The sequence below is a fragment of the Polistes dominula genome, unplaced genomic scaffold (genome assembly GCF_049000335.1).
Source record: "Polistes dominula isolate Pdom_NZ unplaced genomic scaffold, Pdom_raw_medaka contig_37, whole genome shotgun sequence".
In the NCBI taxonomy this organism is placed as follows: Eukaryota; Metazoa; Arthropoda; class Insecta; order Hymenoptera; family Vespidae; genus Polistes; species Polistes dominula.
Genome location: NW_028301169.1, coordinates 4,137,568 through 4,164,692, shown reverse-complemented (window position 1 = coordinate 4,164,692; position 27,125 = coordinate 4,137,568). Strand labels below are relative to the sequence as shown.

At 30.8% G+C, this 27,125-nt stretch overlaps 1 protein-coding gene across 12 annotated transcripts in view; it reads right to left on the bottom strand.

Annotated features, from left to right (window-relative positions):
* LOC107066989 (discs large 1) overlaps positions 1-27,125 on the bottom strand; it is a 419,075-nt gene that overhangs the window by 229,497 nt on the left and 162,453 nt on the right. For 9 of the 12 annotated variants that reach the window (XM_015322081.2, XM_015322083.2, XM_015322090.2 and 6 more), the window contains 2 exons: positions 5,861-5,962; positions 337-513 (listed from right to left, as the gene is read on the bottom strand). In XM_015322081.2, the coding sequence (XP_015177567.1) occupies positions 337-513; positions 5,861-5,962 (279 nt within the window). Of the gene's footprint in view, positions 1-336; positions 514-2,054; positions 2,379-4,280; positions 4,403-5,860; positions 5,963-27,125 lie in introns of those variants that run through there. The other 3 variants (XM_015322094.2, XM_089179129.1, XM_015322089.2) reach the window with 3 other exon arrangements.

The following is a 27,125-nucleotide window of genomic DNA, read 5'->3' as shown; positions in this document are numbered from 1 at the left end:
GCGCATGCGCATTAAGATAAGCGCGAAAAAATGTCTATCGTTCAACTTGTTTTGGTTCCGTATATTATTAAGAAAGACAAAAAATAATCAACCTCTTCGGGGCTTTTAATTTCCTAAGTTAAATTATTTGAATTTTTTAGATATGTATGTATATATTTTATTTGAAATTATTTTTCTAAATTTAAAAATATGAGTTGTTCCTTTTTATTTACTATAATAAAAAAAATTTCTTTGATATTATTAAATAGAACAAATTTGATTTTATACAGATGAAGACATTTTTTGAATAAAAATATGAATTAGTAAATCATATTTATGTATAAATGATGATCCTACCTTGTTCAATGTTTCATGGCTCGTAAGGATGTGTTGAGTAGTGGAATCAGGATGAATAATACGTTCAATTGAATTTGGTCTAGGAACTCCATCCAATTGGGTTGTTTCTTTCACCTGTGGCGGTGACGGTGGTGGTGGTAATTGTTCCTCCACACCCCCAGTATTGTATCGTGTTTTCTGCGAAAGAAAAAATAATTCAATGATTAGCTAAATAATAAATAAATGAACGATTAAAATAGTTGTTTATATAGATCGTGTTTAAATTGTTCAGGAAAAAGCTTAGAAAATAAAAATCTATTTTCTTCGTTGACTTTCTATAGCTACGAATATAAACGTTACAAAGTAATACCCGTAAATTTCTTCTTTTTTTTCTTTTTCTTTTTTATCTAAGAGTGCAAAAAATATCTGATATGGCGTGTAAACATTTTTACACGAAAGAGAATATAGACTCATCGATGTTACAATAGGTTCGTGACAAGGTTCGATCGATCGTTGGCTATCGTGCGACGTGTGATCGCATTAAAGTATTATATACAGAGGAACGAGTAAAATAACATTATCAGTGACCTTGCTTGTAAACGTGATAAAAAATTCTTACAAAAAACTACCATATACATACATATATCTATATATATATATATATATATATATGTAAAATGTTAAAACACTTTACATGGATTTAATATGGATTAAAACTTACTGAAGTATCTGAGATGGTAATCCGATTACGTGAGAAAATCCTAATATAAAGTGTGAGTCGATTGTTAGAGGTATATACTCTATCTCAGTCAAAGGACAACTGATCATTGAAACGCAACTTGTAAACACATTATTCGGGTGATATACATATGCGAGAAAAATATGTAAACATTAGTCGAATGATGATATCACCGTAATCGTCAAAAAATAAATTGAACGTTAACAGTGTATTCATATATCTACGCATCTGATTATTATTATCTTATTTTAATTTTATTTTTATTATAAAATATAATAAATATACATATACACACAAATAAGGTATATAATGTATATAATTAAAATAAAATTATAAATTTAGTAAACATATAGAATATTTCTTAGATACAATATTTGTATTGTAAGATAAAAAGTGATTGGAATTTAAAAAAATTTCGTGCTTTTTTAGAATAGCATTCTGATTAATTTGTAATGGTATATTAACAAAAATCAATATTACCATTACGATAAAGAAAGTGTGTCGTTTGTTATAAAATCGACGTTGACTAGTTGTAAATAATCTCAGTTCAATGTACAAGCTTTAAACTTGAAAAGCGTTAATCTAGAGAAATCCCGGATTTCGTTTCATTATCTTGCTTATGACAGGTTTCGAATCACGATTGAGAGAGGAAACATTGAAATAAAAGACGAAGAATATATGTATATTCGTCAAAAAAAAAAAAAAAAAAAAATAGAACAAAGAGAATAGTGTTTTTAAAGGTATACGTAAAAATTTGCACATATCCTAATGAGACTTTTGTTCTTCTATTTTTATAGATTACTTTTTTCTTTTCCTTTTTTCCTTTTTATATCGAGAACGAGAAAGAAGTAATTATCGATTAAAAAGACGAAAAAGAAGAAAAAAAAGGGAAATCTTCATTTTGATCGAACAAATTAAGAACTCGAATGAACATTTTTTTTTATTATCGGTGGGAAAATATTAAAACAAAATTTCTCGTTCAAATTGCGAAGGAACTTACGTGATTCCAGGAACAGCAACCGCAGGAATCATCGCAGTAGAATTCATCGATATCACGATGAGCGACGTTCACGCGACGTTCGAGAGAATTTGCCAAAGGGTTTCTACGTTGTCTAGTTCTTCGTTGTTTTTTAACCCTGGCGGGAACCGCGTACATGTAATCACTAAATCGACGTCTCGAGTGACGTACGATTGAAACCCAGTCGATCATGATTTTAACGCGTTGTTAAACCTTTCGCGATATCCAACAAATATTTTCAACCCAATTGTCCAATAAATAATGTCCAAATGTTTCTTACGTTAAATAATATTTAAAGTAATAACACTGTGAAAATTTTTTTTTTAATATCTTATGTTTGAACATATAAAATTAATACCATTGATATTTTCTAATTAAAGATATCGAATACTTTATATTTAAATAAAAGTGTATGTTATAAAATATTATATTGAAATAAATAACGCTACATTGTACTTTTAATTAGGAATACATTTTAATATCTCATATCTAAGTAAAATGAATACTAATAATTTTAATATTAAAAATATCCGTCATTATTGGCTTTACTCATTGTCAATGTAAAAATCTTGTAAAAATTAATCTCCTAATGAAAAAAAAATTTTTCACGAAAGATTCAATTTTGAAAGGGAAAAATTAAATAAAGAAATAAAGAAGAAGAAGAAGAAAGGAATGAGAGAAAGCATTGATTTAGTAAGTAAGAAAAAAAAAAGAAAATGAAAAAGAGGTCGTCGCATTTAACGAGGAATAGTTCGAGAAAATAAGTTGAAAGTAAAGGGAAAAGCTACTAAGTAGCCTTTCCGAAAGGTAATAATATCGGCAAAAGAATTGCAAAGATACGTCACGAATGTAAACCCACTATTCCCTTCAGTGTTCTTTTCTATTCCACAGACGTTGTGAGCCGAGTATCGAACGATATCTATTTTCTTAACTACGACGAGTTATCGGGGCTGAGGAAAAACTATCACCTCCTATTCTTTCATCTTTTTCAAAAGAGGTTGGTACTACTACTACTACTACATTCGTCGACCAGTTTCTTGGCACGCGGAAAAGTGGCAGAGCCAAACACAAAGGCAATGGAAAAAGAAACGAAGTGTCTTTTTTCCTCCTTTTTTTTCCTTTCTTTTTTCTCTATCTCTATCCAATATCAACCTTCTTTCTTTCTTTCTTTCGTTCTTTCGAATGTGGGTTAAATAGGAGCTCGAGAAATAGCTGACAATTATTATTTCGTTCTCCTTCGCGTACGTCCTCCAGATTTATTTCTACGTTTCTCCTAAAAGGGTGAAAAAAAGAAAAGAAAAAAAAATAGAGAGGAAAAAAATTGAAAAGAAGATAAAACAACAGTAACAACAAAAAAAAGGGAAGAACAAAACGGTAAATAGAAAAAAAGGGTTGCACGTATGTGAGCTTTATTTGTATTTTAACAACCCTAATGTTCTTTTGAATATTTCACGAACGCGTGTATGTGTGAATATACGCGCCACTGAGTGTTTTAATTTGTGGGAGATTTCAATGTAATTTCCTTGGATTACACATACACATACACACACACACACACACACACACACACACACACACACACACACACACACACACACACACACACACACACAAACACATACACGGTTGTTCTAAAAATATCAAATAACGAGTTGACATGCACGTTATGTTTACACGTCGTCATCATAAACTCGAAGAAAATAGATTCGTTCTGTTGCTGTATCTTATATTCCATCGATAAATACACGTTCGATTATCATTAATTTCATTCAAGAAATAAATTCAACTTTTAAACGAAACATTGTTCGTCAATTAATTCCGTATACAAAGAAAACATTTTTTTCTGAATTATTTTTCATTAATATTTTTTAATTGAAATGACACGTCAATCAATTTAATTTAATATTTTACATCAATCCGTAACAAATTATTTCGTCCACATGCATGGCGCACGTGCACACATACATACACACACGTAAGAAAATCGCACAAGTTAAATGGTACACACTGTGACAAAAGTATTTGCAACATTAGTAAAATTTTATTTTCAATCGAATAAAGCGTTAAATCGTTTAGTTGAATAAGAAAATAAAGAAAAGAAAAAAGAAAATCAAATATAAGAAGGATGTAGTGTTGGGGTAAGGGGGTAGAGGGAAAGAAGAAGAAAGTAATTAAAATATTATTAAGAGAAATAAATAAAGAGCGTACGAGTTTCTCTTTCGAAGGGATAGACGGCGTAGTCGGTACTACTGTGCCTCGAGAAAATCCTCGACGTCGAAGTAGTCGACATTGGTGTCAGTGGCGTCTCGATGCTTCTTCCAAAGCATTGCCGTCGCTACCATCGCGGTCTAATTCCAACACCTAATACCCTCCTCCTTTGAAACGAGCTCCTTTTACTAAAACACACCACCTTAATGAACCCCTCTACTGATCCTACTGAATCGAACACCATTTTTCCTCTATATTTCAATTTCAAAAAAAATTTTTTTTTCACTAATTTTTTTTTATTACCTCTTTTTATATCGTCAGTATTATCGCAATATTAAAATAAATTATTATTTTCTATCTGTGTGTATATTTTGTTAAATAATAATTTATTATTTTTTTTAAATACATGATTGTAATAAGTATCTATTTACTATTACATCGAACACCATTTTATCCAATATTTCAATTTCAAAAGATTTGTTTCTTTTTTTTTCTTTTTTATATCGTCAGTATTGTTAATAAACTTTTCTTTTTTCTTATCAATATTAAAAATAAATCGTTATTATATATCTGTATATTTTTGATTCTTTATAAATAATAATTAATAATTTGTTTTAATAGACGATAAATATCTCTCATTAAAAGAAAGTTGTATTAAAGTTAAATATTCATACTTTTTTTTATTATAGATATTAATCACTTATTTAAACTACTGATTTAATATATAGTAGCAGGTACTTTGTTTATTTTTTATTTACTTTTTTATCTCCATAAAAATGTTATATTTTTCATAACGACTTTTTAAATTAACAAACGTCAGCTTATTGAAATACCAATTTTGCAAATTTTGAAATCGAAGCGATATATTTAAAAAGATTCAATCGAAGTCCGTTTAATTAAGTTTCGATTTAATGAGACGACTTGAAATCCGGATCGATCTTCGATAAAGTCATTGGAATATTCATGAATCTTTGTTAAGAGGGGGTGAATCTCCTCTATGATTATTCTTTCTACCAATGCAAAAGTTCACGTATAAATCCATACATTTATATGGATGAAACTCGTTGGTTAGTTGATCGAGAATTTTGATGATTCGAATCGTTTGGATAAGAAGACACACCATCAAAAGATAATGCAGCAAAGGTCGGTACGTTAGGAATCGTATATAATCGATGGAGCACTCCGTAAATTTTGTAAGAATTTATCAACGTGGAAAGAATTCATAAAAAGCTAACGCTCGAAAGGAATAATTTCGTTAAACAAAAAGAGTAACCCCAAAAAAAATAAAAGAAGTGAAAAATGCACAAAATCCTAATCCCAATCTTGCATTTGGACGCATGCGCAGTGGTGTAAAAAATGAATGCGGTGAAGTATAGAAAAGACAGCGAAGAAGAATTGATTCTTTCCAAAGGAATTTTGAAAAAAAACTTCAGAGAAAAAGTTCGAAAGAAGAAAGAAGAAGAACTAGAAGAAAAAAGAAGAAGAAGAAGAAGTAAAGCTCTATAGATGACAGTTAGTTAGTAAGAAGTGAGTGCACGTGTGTGAGTCAGTTTTTAGTCACGTACACGACGTTTACGAACCTGATTCTCATCAATGGGACCTGGAACATCAGGTCTGCTCGACCTGCGGCCGTAAATGTTCAACAGAGTCTGGGTCAACGGACAGGCTGATGCAGGACCGTCCTGAAAACGATCAAATTGTTTCAAAAAAAAAAAAAAAAAAAGACAAAAAAGAGAAACACAACAGATACAACAATAACGTTGAGCATCATCGATCGCGGAAGAATTTTCTCGCGAGTGCTATAATTTTGTTGATTTTTAAATCGATTCGTTGAAATATGTTTCCTTTGGCGTTAGCAAAAAATAAAATAAATATAAATAAAAAAAACAAGAAACGTTGCAAAAAAAAATAAAAAATAAACGATATATAGAGAGAGAAAATGCAATAGGATTTTTTCCGACAGTAGTATAACCGTACGTATGCGCAGTAGCAGTAGTAGGGAATGACCGACTGTGGTCGGACAGTGGCTGGTAGATGGATAGACGCCAGGTGCCAGTAGTTACGGTCAGACTATGCCGATGAAAACATGGGCGTAACGCAGCCAAAACCGTACACGTTCATAGAAAATAAATAATTATTCGGAGTACACGATGAAAATTATTAATCACCTACGTCCGTTCCTTTAACAAAGGTTTAGTAAACATGGCGAACCATTGGTTTACGCATTTCCACACAACGTATTGAGTTATAGAATTATTAAAGAGAGGATCGGAGGTCTGTATGGACGACAGGGAAACGTTTAACATGCTCCTAAATTTGGACCATTGCCAACTGTTAACAATCAGAATTCCACTTCGATTCGGAAACCAATTGCTAACAAACAATACCGTGCCAAAGGTATTCTCATCTTCCATCGTCATCCTCATCCTCATCCTCATCGTCGTCGTCATCGTTGTCTTTATCGTTGTCGTTTGAAAATATTTCGCGAATACGCATTTCGATTTATTTACTTCGAACTTCAGCTATCTAACCTTCCCTCACCCCTTCTCTTCCCCAACCCACGGTTTGAAAGCTATTTCTTATTTATCGAGACTTCTTACGTAAAATCCTACTCGAACTTTTTCGAATAGGTCGCGTAGTATTCAAAGTCGTCTTGTATTCCAACTTGAGTTTCTTCAGTCTGATATTCCAAATACACGACGATGACATAACTTTATGGCTTTTTCCCTACCTTTACAGTATTTGTCTATCTACTATTTTCATATATCATATCAACGATGAAAACGGACTTTTATCAAATGTATGTAATGTAGTATACCTATACACATATAAGGAGGATTCTTCTTTTATTTCATGTATTAAAAAATTGAATGGTACAAAAATGAAAATCAACAGGGAGATATTAAAGCAATGATTTTCTTTTAAATCCAAAAAAAGAAAAAGAAAGAAAAATATTTATACCATGTAAAATTTTTCTTTTCCTGCGGTGGACTAACTATCACTGCCAACATGAAAGTTGGAAAAAGTTTTTCTAGAAAATTATGAAATAGTAGGAGTATTTTCTCTCTTTTTCTGTTTCTCTTTCTCTTTCTCTTTCTTTTTCTCTTTTCTATTTTACTAACGCAAGAGAAGAAATGCTTTTCAACCATGGTTTCGTACTAGCCGTCACCATTCCCGATGAGTTTTTAATGCAAATGTAAAGAAGAAAGGAGAGGCACAGATCGACAAGGTTGGTTGGGCACGTTGAAACGCACCTGTGCATCGAAAGTTCATCATGAATAATTCCGTTTCGCTCGCTTAACGCGGACTGCGAACAAACGCGTGCAACTCGAGAGAGTCACCGAACGAGTAATTGACTTTGGATCCTGTGACTCTATTTATTAGTACGAAAGTTCGCCCTCGCAACCCGACAACGAAAAACATGCTTTCTCCTTGTATAGAAAATACGATTAAGAGAGGCTTTATTTTCTTTTGACACGCCCAATTTATCAAGCCAATCTAAAGAAGAACAATTTATTTTTTCGATTTTTCTACCTCTCTCTCACTCCTTCTTTTTTTGGAAAAATTTTGATATATAAAATAATGGATTTTTTTTCTGCTAAAAGATATTAATTATTTGAATAGGATGAGAACGATCTAAGATATTGAAATTAATTGTAAAAAAAAATATCGATACTAGAGTTAAGTTTTAATTGGAATTAATAGTAGAGTTAATAAATCTAGTTATATGGATTAACAACGCTGTGACATATGTGTCATAGAAGAAGCAAATTTTCGATTCCCAGAAGTCTCGAGATAACTTTACTAATTGCTCTTGCGTAAGAGAAAATGTTCCGCTCTAGTCACGAATTTTGCATTCTAGATCAAATTAGTGCATCCTTGATGACAATTAGATGAGATAACTTGAGAGTTTGCTCGCGAAAGGTGCTGAGACCTCTTTCATTTCATATAGAAATAGAGAAAGGAAAAGAGAGAGAGAGAAAATTATCTTTATCACCGCATATTATCCAACCTCATGGGTAATGAAAGAATAATATTCGGTGAGCTGATAAGAGGAGTAATGTGACTACTCTGCCATAATGAAAATTGTTGTTTGCACAAAATATATGTATATATACATACCTAACATTGATGTTATCAAATTTCGTATGAATTTTTTATGTACGTTACGTTTACTTTTTTTTTATTTTACACGAAGATTTATATAACAAAAAGATTCTCGAGTAGTTCAGTTAGTTACTTCGTTTATTACTTTCACCCAAGCAGAGAGACATTACCAGTGAGTTTTTTGAGCTTACGAAAATAATAGTACGTTTCGGCTACGGATTAATATTATATGATAACAATATGCAAACAAATCTGACTTTACATAAGGTTTTATAAAATATACATATATATCTTTTTATTATGCGAGACCATTACTTTAATATAAAAAATAACATAAATAATTATATAAATATTATAAATATAGATATTAATGCGATGATGAGACAGGAATATCGAATCGTATTGCGCGTTATTAAATAGCCTGCTCGATGGTATAGGAAGTATTATATATATATTTAAATATTTAACTCTCGTTCGAACGTTCAAGAGTGTGATCGATCCCATCATTATTGAATATAACGAAATAGTAATAAAATATAATTAAATAATAATATAACAAAAAGAAAAAGAATGGTTATACGAGGTAATCTGAAATGAGTCACAATTAATTTTAATTATCGTTTTTGTTGGTTTATCAAAAAGAAATGAGGTACTTCGATCGAGCGTTTTTTTTACTCTGCTTTTCCTTATTTTATGTTTCTTTGACTTGTCAAACGCAGTTTCGAAACTTGAGAAAAAAGAGAGAGAGAGAGAGAGAGAAACATACATACAGACAGACAGAGAAAACAGATACTTTCAGAAGATCGTGCATTGCGACTCCAGGGCACGTAGTCCATTCTCTCTAGAGGCGCTGAACGTATATATCCTGTTCGATAACTCGAAAACTCTGCCTGCGGGAACTAAGATTTTCAATGGCAATGGCAGAGATACATCTGACAAGAACACAGTTTGCTATCTTACGCAATATACCTCTATAACCATTTCGACAATTAATTTAATTATTCTAATTCACCTAATTAGTCTAAATTATTCTAATTTCATTTGTAATTAATCTATTTTTTAAACTAATCTTATATATATATATATATATATAAGAATGGTTACACGAATAATGGATAACATATTAGGTTGATACAATTATTATTTCGTTTAGATGGAAGAGGATTTTTGTAGGAAAAAAATATTTTTAAGAAGTTCAAGTTATTGTTGTAATTAATAAAAGAAAACAAAAAACAAGAAACAAACAAAAAGTAATATTATGAATATCGTGTAACATATTCATACGTAAAGATGTAACGAACGTTAGTAATTGGTTGTATTAAATTACAGTAATGAAAACATCGATTACAAATGTGGATATACCAATAAATATTTATTTTAAGTAATATTTTTTTTGTCCAAATATATAATCAACAATTTTTTATTATTAAAAAAAAGAAACAAGCAAAAAATCAAATTTAAAATTATTAAAATTTTTTGTTGAATGAAAAACCGAGGGGTTATTTTTTCTTTTTTTTTTTTTATTACGAATCGAAGGCTTTGAAAAGTCAAACTGGATTCTAAAACATCCTCTAGCAATGAGATTTTTCAAGAGAGAAAGTAAAATGAGAAGGTTTACTCTTAACCCACTACTCCCTTACCCTTACGATACCCTTCGGATTCGTATAGAAAGGCGAATTGGAAAGGTTATATGTTTGAAATGAGCACGTTTATGAGAGGTTCCAAGGATACTTCCGTTTTCATATTCTTCTTACTATCTTTTCTGTTTCTCTTTCTCTCTTTTTCTTTTTTTTTCTTTTTATTTTTTGTTCTATTTCTTTTCTCTTGTACGTGTTCGAATAACGTGGCATGTATAAGTGTGTACATAAATCCCTGACTTTAACATGAAATTCGTGTACGAAGAATTCAATTCCTTGCGAGCTTTAACACCAAGGATAATCCTCCTTCGTTTATATAAAGTTATTAGCTTAATCTTCAAGCATAGAGAGATAGAGATATAGAGAGAGATAGAGAGATAGAGATAGAGAGAGAGAGAGAGAGAGAGAGAGAGAGAGAGAGAGAGAGAGCGAGAGCGAAAAAGAGAGAAAAGTTAGGCGAAGCCCGTTTGGAAATTGAATTAACGCAAATAGTGATAGTTGAAAAGTACTGAAAAAATATGAAAGAACTTTTTCACGAAGATATCGGATTAAATAAACAGTATTGATAGTAAAGAATATGAAACAAAATTTAAAACCAGATAAAAACCTACAACAAATCCATGGCAAAGATGTTATTAATAATAATATTTTTATATAAGAAAGCATGTTTTCGACCAATTAAATTTTTCATGATCTACCGAATAGAATTTTGAATATTTTATTGGTCTCCGAATCTCATTATTGGTCACTGATTTTCCTTATTGGCCTCTCGAGCCTCCTTATTGACCCTCGCGAGCCTCCTTCTTCGTTACCAATTTTCCTTATTGGCCAACGAATCTTGTTTTTTATTTATTTATTTATATATTTTACCGAAACAAAACTTTTTAACAAATAGATTTAAGAGAGAAAATGTAGTTTTCTGATTCGTTCGAATGTTTATAAGTTTAAAAATCCATTATTTTCTAATGTTTCAAGAAGTCGATAAGAACGCGAAGTTAAGCGAAAGTAATGTTTCTAATTAAAACAGCTTAAGGCTTAATAATTTTTCCCTTTCCAATAAACCCCTCCCCCTACCAATCCACACGGGTCTAATCGGATTTGAAAAGTCGATTCGATAAAAGTTCGAAGTCTTAAAAACACTTAACGTATTATTTCTTGAAACTTGTAACAAAAGTTGTAAGTTGTAAACGTACGATACGAGAAAGTTCTTACTGTTTTCTTTTTAAATTTACAATTAATGTGTTAAAAATTTTTCAAACATTTCAACACAATAGGGTATACAAACTTTATTCTATTCTTTTTATAATGTTTCTTGCACGGACACATGCAAAACGAGCACTACTATATTATCTAGTATCGTTGCAATTTGTAAATCAGCAGAAAGAATCTCCCTCTCTCTCTTTCTTTTTCACTCTTCCTTTTTCCTGTGTTACGAGAGTAAAATAAACTGAGAATGATCTATTCCTTTATGTTTGTATATTCTCACTGTAATATGACATAACGATATAAAACAATACAAATTATTTATAAAAGATATTTTCAAACGGAGAAAACTTAATCTCATAATGGACAATGCATTGATATTTATCTGTAAAATAATATTTAAACAAATAAATATTGGTTTTAGTATACTGAGTTTTTCTTTGATTTAAAATTCTGCTAATACTATACATATCAATATATGCTTTTGTATCGATTAAAAACAGTATAATATACATGACTTAGATTAAAAAAATAAAAATGAAAAAAAGTAAGTTTCATTAGACTCTCGTCAATATTCTGTCATGTAAAAGTGTAACATTTCTCATATGAGGGAGATGAAAAAAAATAGAGAGATAGAGAGAGAAAAAAAATAGTCACGTTGAAAAGAGGAAATGGAATAAAAGAAAGCAATGAAATGGAACAGTACAATATAGGAAGAATTACATATATCGAAAATTGTATATGATAACACAGTAGGGTTTCTTTTAACTGGAAAAATAAAAAATCAGTATTACAGATTGAAAAAAAAGGAAGAAAAGACATAGAGAAAAATAAAGAAAGACAAAGTAGTAAAATAGTTCAAGCGACGTTTAATTTCTAACATCAAAGCGAATATCATGGTGGAATAATGTTTAGTAGCGTACTCGTCGTTTCAACCTCGTTAGTCATCATTCTCGCGATGAAACTTTAACGACGTAGATACACGTTGTGATACTCTTACGATCTGAGAGAAAGAGAGAGAGAGTGTGTGAGAGAGAGAGAGAGAGACTATATAATAGCAATTACCTTCGTTTTCCATGTCTTAGCGAAACGAAATTGAACGAACGAGCTCCTCTCATAGGAAACTCGATGTAAATCGTATGTAGTAATCTATTGCATATAAAGCTATACGAACCTCAAAGCTTTAATTGGTGAAAGCTTGATTAATGAAAACATAATACGTAGGGAACGTAGATAGAAGAATTATTTTATGACGATGGTAAAGAAGACGACGGTTCTTACAAATTATTCTCCATACTTTAATGAAGAAACACGAGGGAGAATATAAAGAGGCTCGAGATGAGAGAATCGACTTTATAGACACAGTGTCTAAAAAGTAGCTGGACTTAATTGAAAAATTAGAAATTTTGTTTTAGTTTAATAATCGAAGTAGCAGCATCATTGGTTCATATATTTTCTTAATAACACACTGTAATTGCAAATGTATATCTTGAAATTAAAAATACAAAATACTAAATAATTACAAAATTTACCAAAACTTAAATGAATTTAAAGAAAATAAAAGATAAAAAATCTGACATAATCAGTTCGATGAATAATTTGTACTTTTACTTTGCACTATAAATATAAATTCAAATAAATTAATATTTGATTTTTAGTATTGTATTTTTCTTTTCTCATTAAAGTGACTTATGGGACATCCTGTATATATACATAAATACATATATCTTTTAAAAGATAACGACCTCATTATCAGCAAGCAATCAGTGGTCGCCAAGGTATGTGTTATCTTCTATTAAAGCTCTGACATTTAGTACGAGGTTTTATTAAATCTCCTTATCCGATGTCGTTACAATTATTTTCTCTCTCTCTCTCTCTCTTTCTCCCTTTCTTTCATTCTTTTTATTCATCTATCGAGGGTATCTTTACAAAAGCTCTTCATCCTACGTCAACGATATCATTAAAATTCTTGAAGGCTTTGAAGCTTATCTTCCATTCTCCGATACGTCCTATCGAAACATATTCATGACACGTACGCAATTAAAAAGTAACTATACTCCTTAGATTTTAATTCCATCTTACAACAATACTCTGAATGTTATTATTATAATTAACGTATAATAAGTAAGTGCATTTAATATACTTCACAGTGGAATGTACTAATTTACTTCTATTATCTATAACGAGAATACCAAACGATCAGATTATTCCTACCTCGGTGCTATGAAATTACTTATCCTTGTAATTCAGGATAATATGATACAATACATATATCAGGTAATTAGAGATACGAATTAAAGGTCGTATTTTCCTCTTGGTATCCATGTTTACAATGCATCAATTTCATCCTTCTTCGGCATACGAAACGTTTAGCATTCCTTGCATTCGCTAAACTTCAAATGAAATTTCGTTACGAATGAATCGGTTTATCAGTAGAATCTTTTGGATCAAGGTATTAAGGAAATCCTTAGATCTTATCTAAAACTCATCAAATATTTTCATTCATACTTTCTTAGACAGTTTTGCAATAAGATCTATAATTACATCGAATACTTTTTTTTATTAATAAAATATATACAATTTATCTATCGTTTACGCTTATTCAAGACGGATTTACGAATACGATTTCGTAATTTACCAAAGCAAATGCATTTTCAGCATTTCTCTAGTCGTAGTTCTCGCAAATAACATCAACGTTCGCGAGAGGATACAATATTTTATCATGCATTTTCAACATTTCATACGAAACCAACCAGGCAGCTAGAGAGCAAACGAGAACGAGGACGTTCTCAAAAATATTCACTGCTGTAACGTCGAAAGAACAGAAAGGTAGAGGGGTTTGAAGAGGGGTAGAGGATACGGAGAAAGGGTAAAAGTAGGAATTGGAAAGGGTGAAAGGTGAAGAGAAAAAGAGGGGGTGAATAATTTAATGGGCGCGTCTGTTTTTGTATTTCTTCCAATGCGATTACCATATATATATATTCTATCGGTGGTGCAATCCTCGACAGTTTTATGGGGTCATCGATTGGTAGTGACGCTTCGACGCGTAATAAATCGAATATTTATGACTAATATCTTTCGGAAATTGATTATAAATCATTGGAGAGTTTATTTCGTATACAAGCACGAACTTTCGTTTCTCTTTCTCTATTTTTCTCTCTTTCTCTCTTTATTTAAAACAATTAGTAAATAATACTCGACAAAAGAAGTACATTTAATTTTCTATGAGGAGACGTTTACTTTAATATGTGCTTACTCTAACCACGTTGAAACATCCCCTGGTAAAGTTTCTCGTATGAAAAGAGATTTCGAATTTCATTTTTTTCTCTATAACAATTCCAAAGTTGTATCAAAAGTTTTAACCTCTGATAATTCAAACTTTTCAACATATGTTATCATAGTTAAAGTGTTACCAATTTAATCATCGGTTAGACGAAAAAAAAATGTTATTCGTCTTTGTATTAATTCTTTTTCTTGTTTTTTTTTTTTATGTTTTTATATTGTTAACGTATTCTAGTTAAACAGTTTATTCTTTTGTACGTTTAAAGTTCGTTAAGCGCTGAAATAACAAAAGGTGAACTTGAAAAGCAGCACATCGTGTCCGACAGCAACAACTACGTCAACATCAACTAGATTGCACACTGCACTAGCTTTGAGAGCAAGAGCAAGAACAAGAGAAAGAGAGAGAGAGAGAGATGGGGAGAGAGAGGGAGAGTGAAAGGGGAAAGAGGACATGGTCCCTATGTTGTACCATGGTGCTCACAATGCACTTAGCTCTACCGCGCTATATCCGGTCACGAGCCACTGCGTGACTTCCTTTCATCGGCTTACAAAGGCTCAAGCTGCATCGAAGTGCCTCTGCTGTCCGAGATATATATATATATATATATATATATATATATATATATATATATATATATATATATATATATATATATATTAATCACGTTTGTTATTCCCAAGGGCTCGCCCTACGGTCTCACTTTCTCTCTTTTACATTATCCTCAACAGTACCTTGCATATTACTTATTTCGATTACAATATATCTTACCTGTATTTTGGAAATCATTATTTCGATCTATTGATTACTTACGCATACAAACCAACAATAATTACACTCTATCGGTTAAAATTATTGTGAGGATGAGAGAGTGGAATAGAAAAGTAGTAAGTTAGTGTTAAAAGTATGTGTGTGTGTTTATATTCTTTCTTTTATCGTGATATGGTGGGTATAAGTATAAGTGGATGGGACTTTATTGTAGATTGAAAGAGATCGCGTTTCTCTAGACAGGAATGCATGTGTTTTGTTTGTAAGATAACACCACTTAAATCTGTCATCTAATTTTTCGTTACACCGAAACCTCTCGAATATTTCCGATCCGGAAGTAATGGAATAGCATAGATTTTTTATGTTCGGGAATAATTGGGTAATAAAGAGCAAACAGGTGTGTATTTATACGGTTTTAATTTGGAAATTATGACGAGTGTGTTTTGTGTGAAAGATTACGACGAAAGACGACGGATAATAAAGAAATAATTACGACGATATTTTTGTTAAGAATTACAACGTTTAAAGTAACATAAAACACGACGAGAGTATTAATTATTAATTTATACGATTATGGATACTGACGATTTCATCCTATTTCATTATATCAAATTAAACCTCATTAAACATTGTAAAAAATATTAAATATTAAATAAATAAACTAAATTAATTTATCAAAAATCTTATATGATTTTACCATTTTATCATTTTATAAAATAATAAAATGTTGGATTAAACGATTATCTTGTTCAATGATTATTCCAATTATTTTAACATTCGTATAGGAAATCAATGGTTTCTATAAAATAATCATAATTCATCGAGACGTATTTACAATAGCCCGATTAAATACCTTTTTCTAATCGTGTTAATAATTAAATCTTAATTATTTCTTTCCTAACAAATTACTTTCATAAAATAGTGATAATTTAATTGTTAATTCATTTATATTGTTACGTTTAAATGTTAATGAATAATAAACTCTTTCTTAAAAAATTACCAAACGTGGGATTATGAACTGTGTCCATTCTTACAAATAATTAAGAGTAGGACATCAGTTTAGTCCATTCTTTAATATATGTTAATGCATGTATATATGTATATATGCTTAAGCTTTCAACGTCGTATTACAACGTTGGGATTATGGAAAAGCACGGTCGCGTGTGGTAAGACTTAAACGAACGAATGTACGATGCATACATGAATCGAATATGAAGTGAACGTGTCGCGTGGTGACACGTGTCTCATGAATTATGCACCATTCTTTTACGAGCTTTGACGAACACAAGCTTGGAAATAATATTTGTGAATTGAGTCGTTCCTTTACTTGACTTTTTCAAAAGAAAATTTTCCTAACCATAGAGGCTAGGAAAAGGAAAAGGAAAAGGGAAAGGGAAAGGGAAAGGAAAAGGAAAAGAGAAAGGGGAAAGGGTGTAGGAGTAGGAAGTTAAAAGATTATTCTTCTTATTCTTTTGCTTTATATTATTCTTCTTTTTCTTCTTCTTTTTCATCTTCTTTTTTCTTTTTATGAGAAAAAGGAGAAAGGGGGAAAAACTTTACGTATGCCAGACTCGTATGCCAGGGCAATCGATTTTCGATCGATCGCTTTCCATAAAACTGTCCTCCTTTTTCCCTACGACCGGGTTCACCCCCAAAGAATGTATGGTAATCGAGGGTTAAGAAGCGTCGTGAAATGCACGGTAAGTCGGTCGAATTGACGTTTTACGTGAAAAGGGAGCTGCTAGCTGGTAATGGTGGTAGTGCCCGCTTGGAAAAAGCACCGGGTGCAAGTGCTTTCGAAGAAGAATCGACTGACCGGCACATACTCGACTTACGATCAAATGGATAAGTATTGCCCTATCCCGAAAGTTCGATACTCCAAATCGTCTCATCGAAATTTCTTTAACTCCTATAATAAAGTACCCATATATATATATATATATATATATATATATATATATATATATATGGCTGGTTCTAAAAAAAAAATCGAAAATGGCTTTATCGAGTTGATCAGTTTTTTTTTAATTCGTAATCGAATTTTTTTGCTCAAGTCGTAGTATCTGTCTTGTTTGAGGAAAATATTATAGTAGTCCCCAACTTTTTTGCGTTTGAATTGAATATAAAAATTTTTTAAAAATTTGAAAATGAGGGAATGACAGATTCGTGAGGGAATGATTTTTAATATGATTCTACAATAATTAAAAATTATAATGCACCAATCATTTGTTTTATTACAAAACTATAATAATTAAATAATTTTATTGGAAAAATATAATAATTAAATCCATACTTAATTATTAAATCCAGTCTTTTACTAAAGCCCCATCATCAGATAATGAAAGAATTTTACCAGGATAGACTTCGTTATTCCATGTTATAAGGACATGGTCACCAACTTTATATCCATAGGTATTTTTTTCAGAAGGAGTAATCTTTGATATCTTCACATTACTTTCTACTTTAACTTCTTTTCTTTTACGTCGCGTTGATACTGCAGGTGTGTCCTTATCCGATACTTCAAAAGTTTTATAGTAACCAAGATGAAAATGTTGGCATTTTCCAACGCAGTCAAAACAAGATAGAGTTCTAAGTTCAAGCACATCATTTGAGAACACTAATTGTCTGATTTTTTGAGTGCCAGGAGAAGTTGAAATAGACTTACATTTTTTGATCAAGTTATCCGTATTATTGATTTCCGTTGTACTTACCTCAATAAGCATTATTGAGAGACACTTTGAACTCAGAATATTTTAAGAAATTAAAAAATTTTATGAGGGAATGACGATGAGGGAATGACGAAACGAAAAAAAATTGCTACAAACTTAGGAAAATAAACCTTTTTTTCTTACGAATTGTAAACAGTACTTTATTACTACCGAAAAAATATAAAAATATGCTATGATTATTAAATAAAAAAATGCTTACCTTTTGATAACATCACATGAGGGAATGACGTTAAAAAATGTAATATTCAAAAAACTTATTGTCAAATTGATTTTAAGAAAACATCCTTTCTTCAATTGTCCATTCTAGAGTATGTTCTCAAGGGCAATGTTGCTAACTACAAAAAAAGTTAAAGTGGGATTTGGTAGGCCTTGGAGTATTGCTCCAATCACACTGTTACAAAACGGTGAGGGAATGATACTTTTTTTAAGGACAAATTTTGAACTATATTTAAAAATATTTTCATTCGCATTTATGAAACTATGAACTCATATAGGTATAGTCAATACTATCCTATATAAGTAAAAAATATGATAATAAATAATTTGTTAGGAATTTTACCTTTTAAGTTAATGATTATCTTCAAATTTAGCGCTTGGGACATAGTGGGGGAATGATTTTCAGGGTACTTTCTTGGACATATCTTTGTTGTTTATCATATAAAAAATAAATTTGTTTCATACATTCGTAGATCTAGTACAGTCGTATTATTAAAAAAAAAAACTTTTCATAATTGACGATCCTGGTTTATAAAAATGATCAAGGACATCAATTTCGATTTTTTTTGAGAACCCGCCATATATAGTTTTCTTTAGTTCTTCTTGGGGTTTTTTTATTTTTCCCTTTTTTTCTTTCGAATAAAAATATTCCACAAATCTATATATAATTACAAAATATATTATAAAATATATAATGTCAATATAGATTAAATTGTGTCATGTAAAATAAAAAAAATTAAAAACAAGTTGTTAAAAAATAATCACAATAAGGTGGTTTTGAAGAATAGCAATTAAGGAAATAACTAATTAACATTTGAAAAAGAAATATTAAGTTCATGATTCCAACCTCATATCCCTATAGAGTTATACTAACAATAAATAAGATAATAAACTGTAAAAATTAATATCACAAAAGAAGGAGAGATTTTCATCGATTGTTTTTGCTTCGACAGCATATATAATCCTGAAAAATCAAATAAAAATTAATTACGTGTCATAATCAATTATTATGAACGATACCGAAAAATGATTTAATCTAACGTAATAGTATATTTATAATCAGTATAGAACGATCATTGCTATCGTTGCGTTATCACCAAGCCAGAAATACTTTAACCATGTAAAAGCGGAGTAGGTTACAAGCCCGGAACATCTGCGTTTACACGCAGTGCACTTCCGGTTGGTGTGCTTGGCAATTATTCACCAACCGAGAGACACACACACACACACATACGTACGCATAGAGAGAGAGAGAGAGAGAGAGAGGGAGAAAGAGAGAACACGTTATCGCGATATTTAACGAAACACATTGTAGTAATACGGCAGTGCCCAACGGGTATGACGATAAATTTTCGAAAATTTTACAACATAACGACATAGTCACGCGCAAAAAGGGACTCGTATTTCATTGTCTTTCACCGGAGGCTTCGTTTCCAACGGAAATATTTCGAAGCTTGATGTGTGTGTGTCAACTAGCGACAGCTTGGATTGAATTAATTCTACCTTGCTATTTTGCTTCTAATATAATGTTGATCTCGAAACAATATTTTACTTTGAGGAAGTTTTTTTAAGAAATGTATTATTATTCTCCCCTTATTTGTTCACGAATGTATGTTTAATTTTTACCCAATAATATTTAATCAAACTTATGATAACAATCGTATTTATTAACAAACATAATATTTAAAATGTACAATAAACTTAAAAATGCAAATAATTTTATATATAATTAATATATAATTTTAATGATATTTTAATACAAATAAGAAGGTTATAGAATATACGTACGTGAATCCTAGAACCTATGACTTAAACGCTCATCAAAGGACATGTCGTTTAATTACCAATTAATGACCGAGGACATCGACTTTGGTGAGTAGCATGCAAGATCGAAGTACCTGCCAAGCCCTTAAGCCAGTTTCAAACCGGATGGGTGAATGACCCAACCAAAGTAATTAGCCATGACATTATACCCATAATCCTTTAAATCACACTGGATATCTGTCACTTACACGATACGTCAAAGAAACAATGTATAAAAAACAATGCTAAAAAAGATAACAGGTCTCTTTTTTTAACAAAAGTTTTTCTGGTTCTTGTTTTTCTTTCTTTTTTATTTTTTTTTTAAATCAAATTAGATATTTATCCTATTTGTTCCAATTTTATACAAAAATTATTTTCACTCGCGACACATGGTTTTGCAAGGATAAAAATACAATTTTTAATCAAAATATACAATCCAATTGTCGTGGTATAAATAAATTTTAATTTTGTCTTATACTATGAGAAAATAAAAATATATAATAAATAAATAATAATAAAAATATTCTTTGTAGTTATCAACAAAAAAAATAAAATAAAATTTGATCATAAAAAGGGAAAAGAAAGAAAGTTAAAAATGAATTTAATACGAAATCCAAATAATCCATCGATCCAGTTCAAAGTTGAAACACGTATATATATATATATATATATATATATATATATATATATATATATATATATATATATATACAACGATAAGTCGGAAGTAAGCTTTAGGGTAGAGCCAGTGCAAAATGTTGTTGGTGAAACCAGATCCAAAAGGGTCTAGGGAGAAGAGTGAAGGATTTGAAGTTGTATGTGAAAGAGAGTTTAAGAGAGAAAGAGAGAGAGAGAAAAAGAGAAAATAAGAGAGGTATACATAGATGATAAAGATAGTAGTAGTAGTAGTAGTAGTAATAGTAGTAGAAGTAGCAGTAGTAGTAGTGGTGGTGGTGATGGTCGTGTTCGACAGCTATAGTTAGATCCGTTCAACTTCTACGTACAGTCTCTCATTTCCCATGTCATCCTACTGACGCTTGCGGATACTCTAGACTTGTTTGTCCGTTTAAACGTTACAGAGTGTTTCAAGATTACTTCGAGCTAACGGCTTCGTTCGACTAACGGCTCCGCTCGATGACGTTTTTATCGATATCGAAGACCCTTGAAAAGAATCACCTAGAGTGTAGAAAAAAAGTAATGATAAAAAGGTAAAAACAAAAGAAAGAAATAATAAAGCAACGTAAAGTCGATAAATTCGTTATTTTCTCTCGAATTATTTTTAAATATTATTCTTTTTAAATAATTATCAAGAAAAAAAAATTTTCAAACCCTTATCAACCGTACACGCGCGCGCGTGCGCGCGATAACAATAATATATTATTTTTATTAACTTTTACTTCTTCTAATATATCTGTCGTTTTTTCCTCTCTCTCTGTGTCGAAAAATACGTCTTTATTTAAAATGAATGAAACATCACACGTTCGTCACGCAAATTAAAATACTTTTGTTTGCGTCGAGAGAAACGAGAAGGCTTGACCCTCTCCCTCTTACCAACAGCAATTCCCACCACCTTTTTCGCCATTATTTATAGTCAACGAATTGTTACTACTAAAATAAAATAAAATATATTTGTCTGTTTTTAAACATTCATCTTCTCTCTCTCTTTCTCTCTTTTTGTTTATCTCTACTTAACTCGTTCTCCGATAAAATGGATGATACCCATATTCTTTTTATATTTATTAAAGATCCTTTCTTTTAAATAGTTTTTTTTTATCATGCTTTGTGTTTTATTTTTTTGTTGAACTTTTTTTTTTATTTTTAGTTGCTTCCTATTCGGCGGATTAGGAAAAAAAACGCTCTTTATTCTTCGGATTCCCCGATGTTTATCCATCTGGCACACACGTGGTGAGATGTGTGTGTGTATGTGTGTTGGTTATTTTTTTACATTACTTCCGTTTCCTAGCAGTTTTTCATCGCGCGAGATAGATATACGGAACGGAGGGAACAAATTTATGACTTCTGAAATCGGCCTGACTGTTCACCCAGCTTGCACACACGTTCGCAAAAGTTCATTTTAATTTATATCGCTCGATTACACGAAAACGTCGAGATTAACCAACCGATGTGAAGAGATTTCACTACAATTCCTAAACCCTTCCTATAAGATTGATCGTAGTTAAATCAGACATTGTTCCGTATCTACGTCTCGAGAATTACGTTGAGTGATGGAATGATTTGTTGAGGAAAATTATGTTCTAACGTTTCAGGTAATTCAACGTTTCTAACGATACTACTCATAACAACTACCTTCTATGTAACGTAAAATGAAATAATACAGAGGGAGAGAAGTAGATGGATAGATAAGTAGATATATGTAGAAAGAGAGATAGAAATATCCTATGGCAATTCGTCAGCCATTGAATTTGTCGATGGATGATTATAAAATAAGACTATTCTTGGGATTTCTAATTTACAAGGATGGATTTGCGTTTGTTATTAATAACGATAACGACGAATGAAACGAACGTAATAAGGAAATTATAATTTTCTGAAGTAAAGAGGTTCGGTTATTAAAAGTGTAATTAAAGTTCTTTATGAATCGTGTCTAATAACGCCTGTGGCGGATACTTTGAAGAATGAAAAAATGAAAACATGATAGTAATTAGTAAGTTACGATCGTTACATGTATATATAGAGTGTTCAAAAGAAACCATTCAATATTTATATGGTATATAGGATACCTACACTGTACTGAGTAAAAAATGTTTTATTAAATGCAATATAAAATTTATTATTTTTAAACCGCGTTTTGAATGTTTTTATTTAAATACTGATAGTAGATTTTATTCGGAATTTTAATTGAGTAAGTTGTGGATCAGTGATTGTAGATATTACACAGTTACAAAGTATCATGAAAATATCAGCGAAAGTAATGTGGAATTTTCGAAGGGGTTTTCGACTCTGTAAAAAAAATATGCCAAGTGTGCGTAAAAATGGAAAGTGGAAACTTGAAAATCTTCTGAAAAAATAAAAAATTTAGTAGTAACATTATAAATATTGAACGGTTTTTTTGAACACCTTGTATATTACTCGTATATAAAAACTATTCTAACATAAGTAATGTGAATTAAAGTATTAAAATAGTTGTTAATTAATCGAATAGAATGTTTATTTTTACCTGAAAACACCAAGTATATGATTGGAGTACCGTCTTCCTCAAAATTCACCTTCAGACTGGCACGTTGTCACATTCCTTTATTAAATATTGTTTATATAACTTTCCGAACGTTGCGCATATGTATAGCAGAAATATTATTTGTAATAAATGGAAATTATGATTAAAACTTTTTGATATTTTCCTTTTTATACATGCACAACGTTCGGAAAGTCCTATAAACAACATTTAATAAAATAATTTTGATAGAAGATAATGTGCCAGTCTGAAAGTGAATTTCGAGGAAGACGGTGATCTGGACTGACTTCGATCATATACTTGGTGTTTTCAGGTAATAATACACACATTCCTTTAGATTAATTAACAAATATATAAATACTCTAATCCATTCTACTTACATTAGAATGGTTATTATACACGAGTTATATACAGGGTGTTTAAAAAAATACCATTCAATACTTATACGGCATGTAAGATACATTGTACTGAGGAAAATATATATATACGTTCATATACACTTATTTATTTCTTTAATGGTACTTCATTAATATTTAATGTATAAAATTTCTCTTCCTTTCGTTCGAGAAAACTTTACAAAAATTCTCTCGTTATATCGACTATATTTTAAAAAACCAAAGAAAAAGAACAAAACAAGAAGAATGGAAGAAGAGTAAAAAAAAAGACTGAAAAAGAAAAGGATTGACAATTGAGCCGTTCAGTGCACACATCGATTAACTTCATTTTTTGAAAAATCTTAAATTTAAGTGTCAAAGCACTTGGTATAGTCATAACTTTTGATATTTATAATATCTTTCCTCAATAATAAAGATTAACACCATTAAACGGCAAAATTTTTTTGGCCATTGAAAGGAATTTAAAGAACAATATACATTATTTCATAGCATTTCTCAACTTTTTGTTTTATGGAGTTAATCGATGTGTGCACTGAACGGCTCAATTAGAAGTCGTACGCGTATATTTTTCGAATGAAAATTTTTCCCAACTATTCGATCCTTCCGAAAGAAAAATTTCTACCTTCGTTAGTAATTAAATTAAAGTTCATTCCGCGATACTCAACCGAAATGATTTTCTGACCTACTAAATTAGAAGTAGAAATAGAATGAGCTTGATTAATACAAACTTTACACTTTTTCCTATTTTTCTCTTTTTTCTTCGTATTTTACCATCGTTTTTCGGTCCTTTTCTTTTCTTATCCTTCCCCCTCCCATTCCTTTCCGTCGTACTCGTAGAACATCTCAAGCACGACTTTTATTCGTTCGTAACCCGAGAGATCGTCTGTTATTAACGGGTTTGCTCGAACTTGACGTTAATTGTTCTTCAACTAATCGTAAAAGCTTCCCGAAAGCATTCGTTCTATCTTTTTTCACACCATTTCATCTTACAGTTAATAGATATTCCGAAATTTGCGTTTTAAAATGTTTTTTACCAAGGTAGAAAAGAAGAACTCACCAAAGATCTCGCGATATAATTTTAGCAAATGACTTGTATTCCTTTTATTTTTTTCCCTCCCTTTATTTTTATTTTATTTCTTATAAAACTACTTTGTCCTTCTCCCTCTACCCCTTCCTCTTTCTCTGTCTTTTTTTTCCGTTATCCCTTTCTCTTAGGACTCCTTACTCCACCCCTTTAACTCGTCGAATTGATAAATTTAACAACGTCGGTACGGTACGTGATACGATTACACTACGAGCAATTTCGAATAATTTTATTAGGCAGAACCGTAGAGAGCTAGTTTCTTAAGCTTACGATAGTACACGGGGATAGTAACTAAAATTAATGGGAAATATCGAACAAGCAATTAGACTTTTAACGTATAATTTTATTAAACTTACAAGTACGAAGAATATAAAATGAATGTTACATTGATACTCGAACGTGATACAAACTTTTGCGTGTATCTCTACGCACCTTTAATTATTTTATGGTTATTGTTGTTGATTTTTCTTTTTTTTTCATTTTACAGTAAACGTTTCCTCTTTCCATAGAATTTGATTATATAATAAATGTCTTGTTTTAACAAAGCACGTTTAGTTACTTTTGTTCGTAGAAAAATTCGCACACGTACGTGAATAAACATTTTTTACGTTCGTTCCTTCCTTCCTTTTTCTCATTCGTTCTTTTCTACCCTTTTTTTATATTTCTTTCTTTGTTTAATGTCGTAACGTCAAATGCACACAATGCAAATATACACAAATACATTTTTATTTTTCTCTTTCTCGTATTCATGTTTAAAATGTTGAAAGAGAGAGAGATAACTTTTCACTTCTAGTACAAGCAATATACCAAGCACCAAGAACGAAGGAACGAACGAACGAACGATGGTGGAAGAAAGAAAAAGTATTAGTCCTCGTGGCACGCCTCGAGAGTGAACTCGAGGAATTTTATTATTATCGCCTTTCTTCCGGGTGTTAACTCGACCTAGCCGCCTACTAGTTCTTTCCTTTTGTGCAATAGATTTTCACACTGATGTCACTCTCTCGCATATTCGTGGGAACGAACAAATACACACCTTTCCCCCTCCCCTTTTTCATCTCACTCTCACTTTCATTCTCTCTCTTTTTCTTTTCTTTATTTTCCTTTACTTACGGTCTCGTAAAAATGCAATTTAAAGTGTTTTCCCCACAAGACCGATCTTTTTCGTCGTTGAATTCACAAAAAGATCACGATAGAATGTTCTTTTCTGTGTTTATATAACGTAAAATAAAACGTGATATTAAAGCTTACTATACTTTTTCAACTCGTGTTACTTACTATAGAATAGTATCAAGCTTGGATGTCCCTGAGGAAGACATTTCACTTTGCTGTACATTTGCATTTTACTTGGACGCTGAAACTATTATAATTTGTACAACCACAAGTTGTGTTACAAGCGGAATTTGGATCAAGGAAATTGGTTCCCAAATTATATAAGCAACTTCAAATCTTTACAAGTATTTACTCAGTAGTGTTTAACGAGTAAGTACGTACTTTCCAAGAACTTTCAAGACTAACCTATGCATACATGTATATATATACTTATGTTACTGTTACAACGTGAAACCGACTAAACCATGAAGTAAATATACCGACAAATTAAAAGTATGAAACAAGGTAAAATTATATACTTTAATTATGTAATAAATAAATTTATGAGAGAGGTAAAATAAATAGAATTATTTCAAGTTATGGTAAATTTCTAATAGTAAAATTTAGAAAAATATTTCAAATATATTCCTTATATATATAAAATATAGTATAAATAAGATAATTATTTATATTTGTAGTATATTTAATTAAAATGTGGTGTATATACTTATTTTTATAAGATTAGTATTAAAACTCTGTACAATTATTTACCTAATTGCGAAGTAATTTCGATAGTTGTTTTCTGCATTACTGTTCGAACATTATTAAGTCATTTTGTAAACATTCGGTCTTATTTTATAGGTCATTTCTTCCAATTATCGACATTAGGAAAATTTTTTTGAAAAGGTCAAACCGTTTATATACTTTTAATAAGAGGATTAATCGATCGATGTTATCCGTATTATCTAATCGAATTTTTCACTGTAAAGTTTGTTTTCAAAATGATCTCATCAGGGAAATGAAATTTTAATATTTTAGATATATACATTTATGTGTATGTGTGTGTATGTTAAATATCAAATTTTTTCTCACACCTGGATCGAAAGTTCGTTTTTGCTCCCTGAAAACAGGGAGCAAAGTGCCACATTCCCGCTCGCCTGATTCTGTGTCAGGGAGAAAAGTGCCTCATTCCCTCCCGCTTGAATGTAGTAACAAATTAGTGCGCATGCTTCTATTTTTTAGCGCATGCGTACTAGTTTCTTAACCTTAAAAATGTTTTAATAAATTACTGCTCATGCTTATATATATTATATATTATGATATATAATTAATGATTTTAAT